Source organism: Sceloporus occidentalis, unplaced genomic scaffold (assembly GCF_023333645.1).
Source record: "Sceloporus occidentalis isolate IW3139 unplaced genomic scaffold, rSceOcc1.0.p SCAF_1, whole genome shotgun sequence".
NCBI classification, from domain to species: domain Eukaryota; kingdom Metazoa; phylum Chordata; class Lepidosauria; order Squamata; family Phrynosomatidae; genus Sceloporus; species Sceloporus occidentalis.
The window spans coordinates 115,980,032-115,993,906 of NW_028316981.1; the positions used below are offsets into that span (position 1 = coordinate 115,980,032).

Below are 13,875 nucleotides of genomic sequence, written 5' to 3' on the forward strand. Positions count from 1 at the left end.
ACAATACAAAAAGGATGTTGAGAAACTGGAGCGTGTCCAAAGGAGGGTGACAAAAATGGTGAAGGGTCTGGAAACCATGCCCTATGAGGAACGACTTAGGGAGCTGGGGATGTTTAGCCTGGAGAAGAGAAGGTTAGGAGGTGACATGATGGCCCTGTTTAAGTATTTGAAGGAATGTCATATTGAGAATGGAGCAAGCTTGCTTCCTGCTACTGCAGAGAATAGGACCAGGAGCAGTGGATGCAAGCTCCAGGAAAAGATATTCCACCTAAACATTGGGAGCAACTTCCTGACAGTAAGAGCTGTGGAACACACTCCCTCAGAGTGTAGTGGAGTCTCCTTCTTTGGAGGTTTTTAAGCAGAGGCTGGATGGCCATCTGTCGAGGATGCTTTGATTTTGAGTTCCTGCATGGCAGGCAGTTGGACTGGATGGCCCTTGTGGTCTCTTCCAATTCTATGATCCTATGATTCTATAATTCTAACCCTAACAAATGTGGGGGCCCACTGTATTTGTTTGTGCTTAGATGTAGATATAGATGTACTGTATTTCATGTCTCTCTCACTTAAGGGCCTGATAGTGTTTTAGCAGATATAATACTGGAATTTAAAGAACACAAAATGTTTGTGAAAACTCTAGAATACACAGCAGAAGCTATTTTTCACATAATCCTGAGCATGTGAGGGATTTTTAGAAAATTATCAAATAATTTGTCTTCCAGGAAAAGGACGTGATCCCAGATAATAGGCTATTAATGAAAGTTAGAAACGCATCATGCCAACTAGAGTCATTGACACCCTTTATGTCTGCAAAATCTGCTTCTTCAGTCACAGACTTTTTTCTTGCTCTGACCCTCTGCAACACTGTTGTGGTCTCCACTGCAACTGACCCAAGACAAAGGGTAAGTGCTCGTGTTAACCTCTCTGTTAGGAAAGACATTTTGTTAGTATGTGTGTTTCAAAGCACTGAATCTAATGATAGACTTGAGAGTTTTATGGTGAAAGCTATCAAGGAGGCCAGAAAGAATCCTGCTGTAGAACTGTACAGACAAATGCTTGAGAATTTGGTTCAGATCATACTTGGATGTGAATCAACATGATCTCACCTCCTGAATGATTCAGTATGTAAATATCATAAGAATTTTGCAATTACTTGAATTTTGTGGTGCCACTTTCAGCTTTAAAAACCACATCAAAATTAATATAAATGTATATTTTACATGATTATAAAAATAAAAAATATGAAAAATGAATATGGAGCAAAAACAGACTGATACATCCATCCCTTCTAGTTGTTCTTTCCTAATTTGAACACTGTGATCTTTTCCTTTTCTTTTTTCTATTTTCCTTTTTCTTTTTTCTTTTCTTCTAATTCTGTATTGCCACATAATTTGAGAAAAGCTGTCAATTTCATTTAAAATCACCAGAAAAACACTTTTAGTATCTGCAGGATATAATTGCTTAATTACTGAGTGATCACTTGAAAGACAAACAGAATTAATCAACCTAAAACTCTTTGGTAGACAGTCCTGTTTTGTTTTGTTTTTTGCAAGAGGATTCTTGAAGTGCCTGTTTCATACCTCAGTCCTTTATCCAATTGTAATGCATTTCCGTCTGCTTCTACAATATGAAAATAAACAAAGAAACAATACTCCTAACATCCACTTAGTGAGCCCATTCCTTTTAACTGGAAACATTACCTGATGTTCATTGTGTGATGGATAGTCTTACCCTACTTATTTGGGGGCGGGGGGCATGTCTTGTGCTGTATAATTTCAGTTGTAATTAATGCTGTTTCCTTCTTTTCTCTCCAGGTTACGGATTCCTCATTGATGAAACCCTCGGGACTCTCCCTGGAGAGGATTCAACACTTGTTCCAACGGCTAAAGCTGGCAAGCCTCAGCCAGTCTCTCCAATCAACTCGGTCAAGTTCAAACTTAGGAGAGAGTTTTAACACAGAAAGTACTAGAGTATGTGCTGATTCTGAAAGAAAAGATTATTTTTCAACTAAGAGCTGCTCTACTTTAACAGATGATGACAATTTTAGAAGGGATTCAGCCATTGAGAATGATTCCCTTGAGGATTTGGACCCTTCTCTGATGGATGTCTGTGGTGGGCCATTTAGTCAAGATGTTCTGCAGCCTGACTTCTGTTATGAAGCTGAAAGCCCAGATGAAGCAGCTCTTGTCCATGCAGCCCATGCTTATGGATTTACGTTAGTATCTCGGACTACTGAACAAGTGACTGTCAGGCTGCCAGAAGGTACCCTCCTGACCTTTGACCTCTTATTTACTTTGGGATTTGACTCCAACAGGAAGAGAATGTCAGTGGTGGTGAGGCATCCCATTACCAATGAGTTCATTCTCTACACCAAGGGAGCTGATTCTGTCATCATGGACTTACTGAAAGACCTGCCCAAAGGTAATCTGAGAAGGAGAATTTGTGCCAATGAACTGCTGGCAACATGTAGCTTGGCTGGCATGAAAGTCATATAGATAAATGCAAATATAGAGATAGGGTCTCTGGCTTATCATGTAAGTGAAAGCCCTTGGCATTTAAAACCATAGCACTGCAGATCAGTAGACAGACATTTGTTTAACAGGAGAGTGAGTAGAATAAATAGAGGTAGAATTAGAATTGGCAGGAAACCTAAATTAATTGGCTTCATTAGCTATCGAGTATTCTAATTTTAGACTATCACAATATACAAGATCCAGGTTACAGTTGGTCCTGCAAATCCACAGAAACAACCATCTATGGTTGGAACATATATACAAAAATATTAATTCCAAAAAGCAAACTTTGATTTTGCCATTTTATATAAGGGACACCATTTTAACACACCATTGTATTTAATAGGGCTTGAACACCATGGATGTTCGTATCCATGGGCAATACTAGAATCCAACCCCAAAAGATACCAAAGGCCCATTGTACATCATGCATATTGTGATATTCTGATGAAAGTATAAATATGCACTAATACACATCCATGCACTGTTTACTCAGGTGATAAGATGATCCCTAAAAAGATATTAAGTTGTAATAAGGAAGAGACTGTCTATGCAAATGTTAAAGATCCTGCAGTAAAATGACTAGGGCATTTTCTCAAGTGTAGAGTTCACTTTCTCAAGAGTACAGTTCAGGAGTCAAAAGCATAATTTGATGATCCCCTCAGAAGACAAACAATCTTGTGCCACCATGAAGGAATCATATTTTTGGCTGCTGTATTTGAAATAATCTGTAACTGGAATAACCAATGTCCTTTTGTGCTTCACAGCTAATATGCCTGATGAAAAGAGTATGAGAAAAATAAGAAATCAGACACAAAAGCATTTAGATTTGTATGCACAAGAAGGCCTGAGAACACTCTGCATAGCTAAGAAGGTAAAAAAAGAAAGAAAGAAAGAAAGAAAGAAAGAAAGAAAGAAAGAAAGAAAAGCTCTTTTTCAAAAACATCTAGCCTGTAAATTGCTTATATAACTGTTTTCAGACAGTTTCCCTGTGGAAAACTGTCTCCATATTTGTTTTCATAGACTTATTGCCTATTCCTTTTTTCTCTTCCTGATCTTAATTATCTTAAAATTGTTATAAGAAAACTAGTCCTATATTCCAGCCTTTCCGTTTTTGTTCTTCTTGTCATCATGTCAGCCCTTCCAAAATTATTCATAAAGCACTCTGAGATAGATATTCTCATATATTTCATGCAGCATTTGCCAAGTTGATTAATTAAGGTATATAATTCCCAGACCTGCAGCTTTTTCCTTGTTTATTGGAGAAGTTATGTGAAAGCCTGTATAAAGGTAAAGATAAGGGTAGTTGTTTGACATGAATGTCTAGTCATAACCGACTGTAGGGGAGCAGTGCTCATCTCCATTTCTAAGCCAGAGCCAGCATTGTCCAAGGACTGCTCTGATGGTCATGTGGCCAGCATTACATCACCGAATGCTGTTACCTTCTCATTGAGAAGTGGTACTTATCTATTTGCTTGGATTTGCATGCTTTCAAACTGCTAGGTTGGCAGAAGGTGGGACTAGTGATAGGAGCTCACCCCATCATGGAGCACTCGGGCCTCAAACTGCCAACCTTCCAATCTTGCGATCATCAGAATTGGTATCTTAACCAATAAGCCACTGCATGCTAAATAAAAGTCTATATAATCATCCCAAAATTGCTCCACAGAATATAATTTGTAGATTATACAAATTCCTTGATCTACAAGGAAAAGCGGTATATAAATAAACAATTTATTATTATTATTATTATTATTATTATTATTATTATTATTGTCATAGGTCATTGAACTGGAAGAATGAAATGTGTATTTAGATAGGAGTATTCCTGTGATAATTTTATGTGAACTGTGAATAAATGTCTGGAAGTACCAACATATCATCTCCCAGGAGCTCAAGAGGACTCCCCAGGAATTCCCAGAGGATGACTCATGTGTCTGTGGTCACATAGCCAGATTCTTCTCAAATATCCTCTGATCTCCACTGGAGATAATGGCCATACATTGGGTGTCTGAAAGAGTAAGGTGGTTTGTTAGGAGGTTTTGGTCATTGTGTGAAGAAGGAAAAGTATTTCCACCTACATAATGGCTAAAAAACAAAAACAAATGAAACACAAGCATAGACTGGGCTTATGCCTGCATATGTCACTAAAAGGATGTCAGATGCAGTATACATGTAGTTCTTGTTGACCTACAAATTTTATTTAAAAACAGATGATATTTTTTAAAAAAAAATAATAATTAGGAGAGGACTAGGGAAATGGTGCCTAATGGTCTATTAGCCTTTGGATGCCCTATATACCTGTGTAGACCAGCTAAATGCCTATAGTTCAAGAGGTGGATGCTATACAAGTATACTATTTTAAGGGCAATGATTAGTCAGCAATGTTGCAGTAGTTAACATGAAATATTTGCGTAAAATTCAGACAGGGCACAGTCCTAACTCACCAAGAGGGCTGAGAGCCAACTGACATTAGGACAGCTGAAGCTTGGTTGTTTCCAAGCCCCTCTCAATTTAGAAAGTGAGAGGTCTCCTCTGACATAACAGTGAAGGAGTCAACAGGAATGAAAACTCAGCCTATAAGTGGTGTCCATAGAAAAAGACTTAACAGCTACCAGTCATCAGCTAGCTACCACCATAATCCTGAATGCCAACAGACAGACAGACAGACAGACACTAAAGAACAGCTACAGGGCCAAGTTAGCTACTGACTGTGGTGGTAAGAAAGCCCGATCAGTAATACATATGAATGCAGTCTTTCTGGATGCTGGTTTGAGATTCATCTTGAGATTTGAACTTCAAGGTTTGTGCCATTATTGCCCAAAATTCCAATCTGGCCTGATCATCCAGTATATTTTGGCCACACAGAAAGGTTTTTAAACAAAGGTTGGATGGAGGTCTATAAAGTGTGGATTTAGTGTGAACCTCCTACATTCGTGGGGAGACTGAATTAGGTTATGTGTGGTAACATTCAACTCTACAATTCTAGGATGTGTGGTCCCACCTCCCCTGACACACTCCTTATTTAGTTTAATCAGTTATGGCCTTAGACCGGTTGTTAGTCTCAGCTAAGGGCCAGTACAGACTGCCATTAAAAGCCAGCTTCCGGACAGCTGCGGGTGGCTTGGAGGCATGTTGTGCATAGCCCCCCATGATGCCCTAAAGGTGCCCAGAGTGGCCATACGTCAGCCAACTTCTGGGTGTCTTGGGGGCATGGTGGTTACACACCACAAGGCCCCAATATGCCAGGAAGGCACCGTGGGGCTGCGGAAGAGCCACTAAAGGTGACTTTTTCATGGCCAAAAAAGGAGTGGTTGAAAACCTTTCCTTTTTCAGCTGGCACCACGGCAGATTGGGGCCGTGGTGTGCAGCTTCATGCCACCCCATCCAGGCTGTCTATTTTAGCCCTGAGAGATGACTTGCAAAGTTCCCCTTTTTGGGGGGGAGATAGGCCAAAGTGGTGTTATTTTTGCATGACTGATATACTTCTTATTCCTGATATACTTATGAAAGTTGATGTAAATTTTGTCTATTGAATTGTAAATTAACATATTTTAGGGGTCAGGTTTCCAGTATTATTCAAACAAATATGTGAAGAAGTATCAGAAGAAAAGTAAGTTAAATTCTGGATTAAAATGGAGTATTCCAATAGTGATTTAAATTATGATAATGCTTTAAATGAAAGATTTCTTCCCTACAAGACAATACTACAAAACCTTACAGGGAATGCTCACTAGATTAAGGCTCAGACTCATTTACTTTGGATGAACTCCCATTGAATTCCAAGAGATATATTTCATAGTAGGCTGCAATGTACTTTTAATGTTACTTCCTCTGTGCTCACTGGTAAAAGAATTGCACATGTGTATTAGTGTCTACCTGAAGTTTTGAAGTAGCATTCCATCAACTTTCACATGCCATTATGGTTTCTGCTTTTTCAGTTTCTTTGATGTTCATAGAATCATATCATAAAATCATAGGATCATAGAGTTGGAAGAGACCACAAGGGCCATCCAGTCCAACTCCCTGCCATGCAGGAACTCTTAGTCAAAGCATCCCTGACAGATGACTATCAAGCCTCTGTTTAAAGACCTCCAGGGAAGGAGACTCCACTACACTCCGAGGGAGTATGTTCCACTGTCAAACAGCCCTTACTGCCAGGAAGTTCCTCCTAATGTTGAGGTGGAATCTTTTTTCCTGTAGCTTGAATCCATTGTTCCGGGTCCTAGTCTCTGGAGCAGCAGAAAACAAGCTTGCTCCCACCTCAGTATGACATCCCTCCAAATATTTAAACAGGGCTATCAGATCACATCTTAACTTTCTCTTCTCCAGACTAAACACCCCCAGCTCCCTAAGTCATTCCTCATAGGGCATGGTTTCCAGAGGATATGTGGAATGTATTGATATGTGCCTTCAGGCCATGTCCAATTTATGGAGATTCTGTTACAGGGTTTTCTGGGGATGAATGTGTGTGAATCACCAAATGGGTTTCAATGACCAAGTGGGGAATCGAATCCAGGTCTCCAGAGCCGTAGTCCAATATTTAAACCTCTACACCACGTTGGCTCTCTGTTTTGTTATCCAATTTCAAACATTTAGCTCTAACAATACAGTCATAAATCATGTTAAGACTATTTGAAATGTTTACCTCAAACAATGCAAGAGGCTGTACAAACCCAGTGTGAGACTGTTTGAGATGTTGAATGTTTATTGTGGCAGGTCTTAAGTGAAGATGACTTTCAGAAATGGGCCAACTTTCGTCGTGAAGCAGAATCAGCTATTGACAACCGAGATGAGCTCTTAATGGAGACAGCACAACATTTGGAGACTAAGCTCACTTTACTTGGTATATTTTTAATGATTAATTATAGACTAATATTGGCATTGGCTAATAAAATGAATTGCAGTGGCACAGCTCTAAGCACATTTACTTGGAAATAAGTCACTAGTGAAAAATAAATCTTATCTTCTTTCTAATGGAAGTGTTCTTAACATTGCACTCTACTATCAGTTTTTGCAGAAGTATACAAAATGAATATTTTATGAATATTTTATATGCTACACAGAAGCGTTTTGCTTCTGTTGTGATACATATGTATGTATATATGTATGTATGTATACAGGCATATCTCAGTTAACAGGACCTCTGACAGACACTCCTTTGTACAATGTCTTTTTATTCCTACCCAGCCTCCCTTTTACTCCTTGTCCTCTGTCTAGCTGGAAGGTTTTGGCAGCATTGTCATTGGGAGAATGTGAAGCAGAGTTGTGGAAATACAAACTATTGGTGCCAGGTTGCTGGAGGCTGTCCCTTCGGGGTTGTTTGTACAGCCCCTTAGTTTAACTTTTCAAATGTGTTAGCTGGGTTTCCAACTGTGAAAGTTAGTCTTTCTGGTAACTCTGTTATAAAATTGCACAGCATGAAACTGCAACACAGATTCAACAATATACCATCCCTTGAAGATTTTGCATCTATCTGCAAGACCTGAGTGCAGGGCAGACAATGCCATAGCAAGACCCTCTTATCCCTATTCATGAATGCCATATACCTCTGTGGTAAGTGCCATTTGTGGCACTAGTTAGCTATCTATGCTTTAAGCAATGACTTCTAATTAGTGTGCAAATCAGTGTCAGTTATCTAGTATTGACTTCTGGTAGAAGAGATGTGATTATTCTCTCTAAATAATAATAACACTGAAGATATAGCCAGGTTAGTCTGTAGAATCAGTATGTAGAGAGAGAGACTTTCATAGACTTCAGTCTACTTCCTCAGATGTGAAAGCTCATGCTGCCAACTTCTTTCTTTCAGTTAGTCTCAAAGGTGCTACAAGATCTCTCTACATCACTGAAAATATTATCTTCAGTAATCATATAGCCTCCTTATCTTAATCTTGACTTTGCAAGAACTAAGCAGAGCAGTGGAGGATAGGGAGTCTTGGAGATGTCTCATCCACAGGATAACTATGGTTCAAGATCGACTCCACGGCAGTTAATAACAAACAACAACCAATCTTAATCTTTAGATAATTCCAACATGGAAATGTAGTATAGCCTAAATTTCTTTGATGAGAGAAGGCACTGATTTGCATAGTAAATGCCTTTCAATTAAATAGGTCAACTTTCAGTTATCCCTATGATCCCAATGATTATCACCAGATAAAAAGGAAGAATGCTACTTGTACAATTATGTTCGCCGATGTTCAAGCATGATGTGTATAATGAATATGATATATGTAGCATATAAATTAACGAGCTATGTCCAAACATAGTCCTGCCTGCAGTTAAGATTTGTGGCATGCAGCTTAATGTGCTGACATGCAAGAATGCTTGCAGAAGGTGCTTGCAGAAGTAAAAAAATGACATTTCTCACTACAGTCTCATTCCATGTACAAAGAAGATTTCATGAACAGGATCAGAGTCAGGCTGCACAATTGTACCAGCACTTCATTGCCATGAAATATTATGTTTGAGCATTATGTTCGTTTACAGTTTTGTAGAGTGTTTTTATATTTTAGGTTAAATTCTAGCAGTTGGAACCATATAGCAGTTATTCACCATGCATTTCACTATTGTCTGAGGTCAGTGTATGCGCGAAGGTAAAATAAGAGAGAAACTCTGCATGCCATTCATTTCTAGTATATAGCTTGAGAGCAGAGTTTACAGTTAGCTTGATGATGATGATGATGATGATGATGATAGATTTATTTATAGCCTGCCCAATCATGTAGATAAAGCTAAGTAGTCTGGTCAGAACCTGGCTGAGTGACTACCTGATAACTTCCTGTACAATGTAGTGATGACTTCTGATATGGAGGAAAAACACATACAGCTGGATCAAATAAACAAATAAATTTCAAGAATTTGCTTTGTTTGGGGGATGATCAGCTATCCATAGGATAGATATATTTTACTTTCAAACAAAGCAAACATTTGTGATTTTTGAAAGAGGATTTTTGGTGCAAAGTAAGTGCATTCATCACACTTAATTCGTGCATGGCTCTCATTTTCTCCTTTTTACCAGGAGCAACTGGGATTGAAGATCGGTTGCAAGATGGGGTGCCAGATACCATTGCTGCTTTCAGAGAGGCTGGGATCCAGATGTGGGTGCTGACTGGAGATAAACAGGAAACAGCAGTCAATATTGCGTATTCCTGCAAACTTCTAAACCAAAGAGATACTGTCTTTACCATTAACACTGAAAGTAAAGTAAGCACTAATAATAATAATAATAATAATAATAATAATAATAATAATAAAATTAATAATAAACACCTTCGCTTAGACGACAAGACTCTCCTAGCCCAACGGTTAGAGGACTATGGAGAGGCGATACGAGCAGCAAAGAATTCGTTCTATGGTGCTCGTATCGCGTCCGCGGAGTCGCGTCCAGCAGAGTTGTTCAGGGTAGTCAGGGAGCTCACTCAGCTCCCTCCTGCCCTGAACCAGATCCTTGAACCTTCTAAGGCCTGCTGCGACTTATTTAATGACTTCTTCGTGGATAAAACTTCTCGCATAAGCGAAGGTCTTAACGTCGACATTCAGGCAGAACCTAATGTAGAGGTGTCCAGGGCCTCCGTGGACTTAGTTAAGCTGGATCGGTTTGAGTCGGTTAGTACCGAGGATGTGGACAAGATCCTCGGAAGTGTTCGGAAGACAACCTGCTCTCTCGATCCCTGTCCCTCGTGGCTAGCAGCCCAGGGGGGACCGGCTGTAACGTTATTGTTACGCCGGATAATTAATACATCTCTGAGGGAAGGGCAATTTCCATCTGTTCTTAAATTGGCCGTAGTAAAACCTTTGTTAAAAAAGCCCTCCCTCGACCCCCTGGTGTATAATAATTATCGGCCTGTTTCACTGCTGCCATTTCTAGGGAAGGTGATCGAGAGGGCGGTTGCAATCCAGCTTCAGAGGGTCTTGGATGAAACGGATTATCTAGACCCATTTCAAACTGGCTTTCGGGCAGGTTATGGGGTTGAGACGGCCATGGTCGCCTTAGTCGATGATCTCCATCTGGGCATCGACAGGGGAAGCGTGTCCCTGTTGGTGCTCTTGGACATCTCAGCGGCTTTCGATACCATAGACCATGGTATCCTTCTGGGACGCCTGGCAGAGGTGGGAATCGGGGGCACTGAGCTCCAGTGGTTCCGTTCCTACCTCTCCGGGAGGTCCCAGATGGTGCAGCTGGGAGACGTGTGCTCCGATGAGAGGGCCCTTAAAACTGGGGTCCCTCAGGGAGCCATTCTGTCTCCCATGCTATTTAACATTTACATGAAACCGCTGGGAGAGATCATCCGGAGACATGGGGCGCGGGGTTATCAGTACGCTGATGACACCCAAATAATCTTCTCTATGTCTCCGACTGATGCAGTGACTGAGGATGGCGTCTGTCCTCTCGTGGCCTGTCTGGAGTCAGTAATGGGCTGGATGAGGGAAAACCGACTCAAGCTGAATCCAGAGAAAACGGAGGTACTCGTGATAGGTTCCCCTGGTCCAGGAATGGTGGTGGTTCCACCTGTCCTGAACGGGGTCACGCTCCCTGTAAAGGACTCCGTGCGCAGTCTGGGGGTGCTTCTTGACTCGTCCCTTCACCTGACTGCTCAGGTGGATGCGACGGTCAAGAGCACCTGTTACCAGCTACGGCTTCTTCGCCAGCTGCGCCCATACCTGGCCCAGAGGGACCTTGAAACTGTGGTACATGCCCTAGTAACCTCGAGATTGGATTTCTGCAACGGACTCTACATGGGACAGCCCTTGTACCATACCTGGAAGCTTCAATTGGTGCAGAACATGGCTGCAAGGCTGGTCACTGGAACTTCCAGGGCCAGCCATATAACACCGGTTTTAAAAAACCTCCATTGGCTGCCCATTCGCTTCCGGGCGCAATACAAGGTGCTGGTAATGACCTATAAAGTCCTAAATGGCTTGGGCCCAGGATACCTGAAGGACCGCCTCTCCCCATACATTCCGCCTCGCACCCTCAGAACATCTGGGCAGCAACTCCTTAGGGTTCCCGGGGCGAGGTTATCCTCCACGTCTAGGAGGTCTTTTTCCACCGCCGCCCCGGCCCTTTGGAATACGCTGCCCACAGAGCTCCGCTCAATTACCTCCCTGGCCCAATTTAAGCGGGAGTTGAAAACTCATCTGTTTAAAATTGCATTCCCCGAGTAAGTCCTTACAGGCCCCCCCACCGTAAAGGCCACACAGGCAATGGTTGGCTAACCCGGGGGGCATTTATTGTTATTTTATTTTGTAGTATTTTGTAATTTTAACTTTATTGGATTGAATGTTTTTATGTATTTTATATGCTGTGAACCGCCCTGATCTATGGAAGGGCGGTATACAAATGAAACATTTATTATTATTTATTATAAAATTTTATTTCTATACCGCTATTCCAGCGATCACAGCGATGTACATCAAAGAGTAAGACAATTGAAACATTAGCATGAAATAATACAAAGTTAATAATTAAGAACAGTAAAAAAAAAAAAACTAACAACACTCTATACAAGTGGCTGTTTAGAATGGAATACACAAAGACATTGCCACGGGGAAAAGAATGACCACAAAGCTCACGGGGGGAAAGTCTGGCGGAACAAAAAAGTATTCAAGTTATGAAGTAATGACCTCCCAGAGACAATATTATTTTCTGTGGAATCATGTGACATGTGTAGATCCTTTGTTTTAATACCTCATTGAACATGGATAAACATGGGCCAAACTACTGTCTGAAAATAATATTTTGAAACTATTCACTGTTCAGAGTTGGAGAATAGAAACAATGTCACAACAAATTACAATTTTAACTGTAATACTTTACTTTGGAGCTAAATGGTTACCAAGTTTGTTACTTTTTAAAATAACATATAATTGATAACATTATTGTTTAACTGTAGTAAGTTTTCCTTGTTATTCCTAAAATGTTGGGATTTGGGATGGTTAGTCATTCCAAGGGATTTTGTGCCATTTTTATTAAGTATGTTGTTTCTTCAAAAAAATTTTTATATAGATTAAAAGTAATGTACTAGTACAGTAGACCCTTGTTATACACTGGGGTTTGGTTCCAAGATCCCCTGTGGATAACAAAATCCATGGATGCTCAAGTCCCATTAAATATAATGACATAGCAAAATGGTGTCCCTTAGAAAAAAAATGGAAAATCAAGGTTTGATATTTGAAATTTATACTTTTTTGAACATTTTCAAACCGTGGATGCTTGAATCCGTGTATAAAAAAATCCGTGTATAAGAAGGGCCAACTATAATATGTTACTTTTAATAACAAGTAGTGAATAACATTAATTATTTGGTTTAGGAGGAGGAAAATATGAGTAATAAATAACAGATTATTTTTTAAAACTTCCAGTATTCAGAAACCAGATCCTATGGGTGCTTTAAAAAAATTTATAGAAAAGTGGCCCCTGACTATGTACAAAAAAAAATTGTCTCCAAATACCACTGAAGTATTATTTTGATTCCTGCTAGTCGTCTTGCTGTTATGTACATCGCTTCAAGGAACTTTTTCCTATTTAGTAAAAGTACTGATCCTATGAAGTTTTTAATCAATTGCTCAAGTAACGCACAAGATATAGATGATGACCAAAACTCTGGAAAATTCAGGAAGCAACTGAATAAACAACAGCAACCAAAAGCTTTTCTTCCCACTAGCATTGTCCAATTTGCTACAAACCTTTTGGGAATGGAAGAAGGTGGCAGTGAAGTATGTTCTCCTGCTGATCCTACAGAAAGGTGTTGTGGCAATTTTTTTACACACTTGGTAGAGAAAATAAAGAAGGATGTCACTACAAAAACTGTTCCTGGAACAAGTGATAATCAGCAAATGCTTCCAAACCTGCTAAATGATATTATTAAAATTTCTCATTTCGTTCCAATATGTTCATCTGTGCTGGTGTCATGCTATAGGTTTGGCAGTGACATAGCTACTAGTGCTACCAGCGAGCCTTTTTTCAAGGACCTGAAGTACACAGAATTCAAGTACTTTACCCTCCCTATGCATCTAGATGAGTTTATTTTCAAGCATATTCAGTCAGTGGATGGCATCATGAAGCTTATTGCAGCAGCTCAAAATGTACCTGTGATTGATGAGCATGGTAGAAAAGAACTAGTCTAGGAAAAAGCACTGTGGAGCTGAACAAAATGACAATGTGCAAGATGCATGTAGATTTCACAAGTCCCAAGTAATCCCATGTGAGGACAATATTCAACAGAATAGCAAATCCAATAGTCATTTTGAGTTAAAGAATGGAGAGAATGTACAAATTCCCATATTTGGAAATAATGATTTGATGGCAGAATTTCAAAATTGTGGAAAGAATATACAAGGATGTATAGAACCAAAGTGTATG

The 13,875-nt window shown here is 40.0% G+C and overlaps 1 protein-coding gene across 3 annotated transcripts in view; it reads left to right on the forward strand.

The window, feature by feature from the left end:
- The window catches only part of ATP10B (ATPase phospholipid transporting 10B (putative)), an 83,523-nt gene that overhangs the window by 53,527 nt on the left and 16,121 nt on the right, over positions 1 to 13,875 (forward strand). For all 3 annotated transcript variants that reach the window (XM_089505759.1, XM_089505699.1, XM_089505669.1), the window contains 5 exons: positions 720 to 899; positions 1,812 to 2,418; positions 3,278 to 3,384; positions 7,230 to 7,356; positions 9,532 to 9,716. In XM_089505759.1, the coding sequence (XP_089361885.1) occupies positions 720 to 899; positions 1,812 to 2,418; positions 3,278 to 3,384; positions 7,230 to 7,356; positions 9,532 to 9,716 (1,206 nt within the window). The remainder of the gene's footprint in view (positions 1 to 719; positions 900 to 1,811; positions 2,419 to 3,277; positions 3,385 to 7,229; positions 7,357 to 9,531; positions 9,717 to 13,875) is intronic.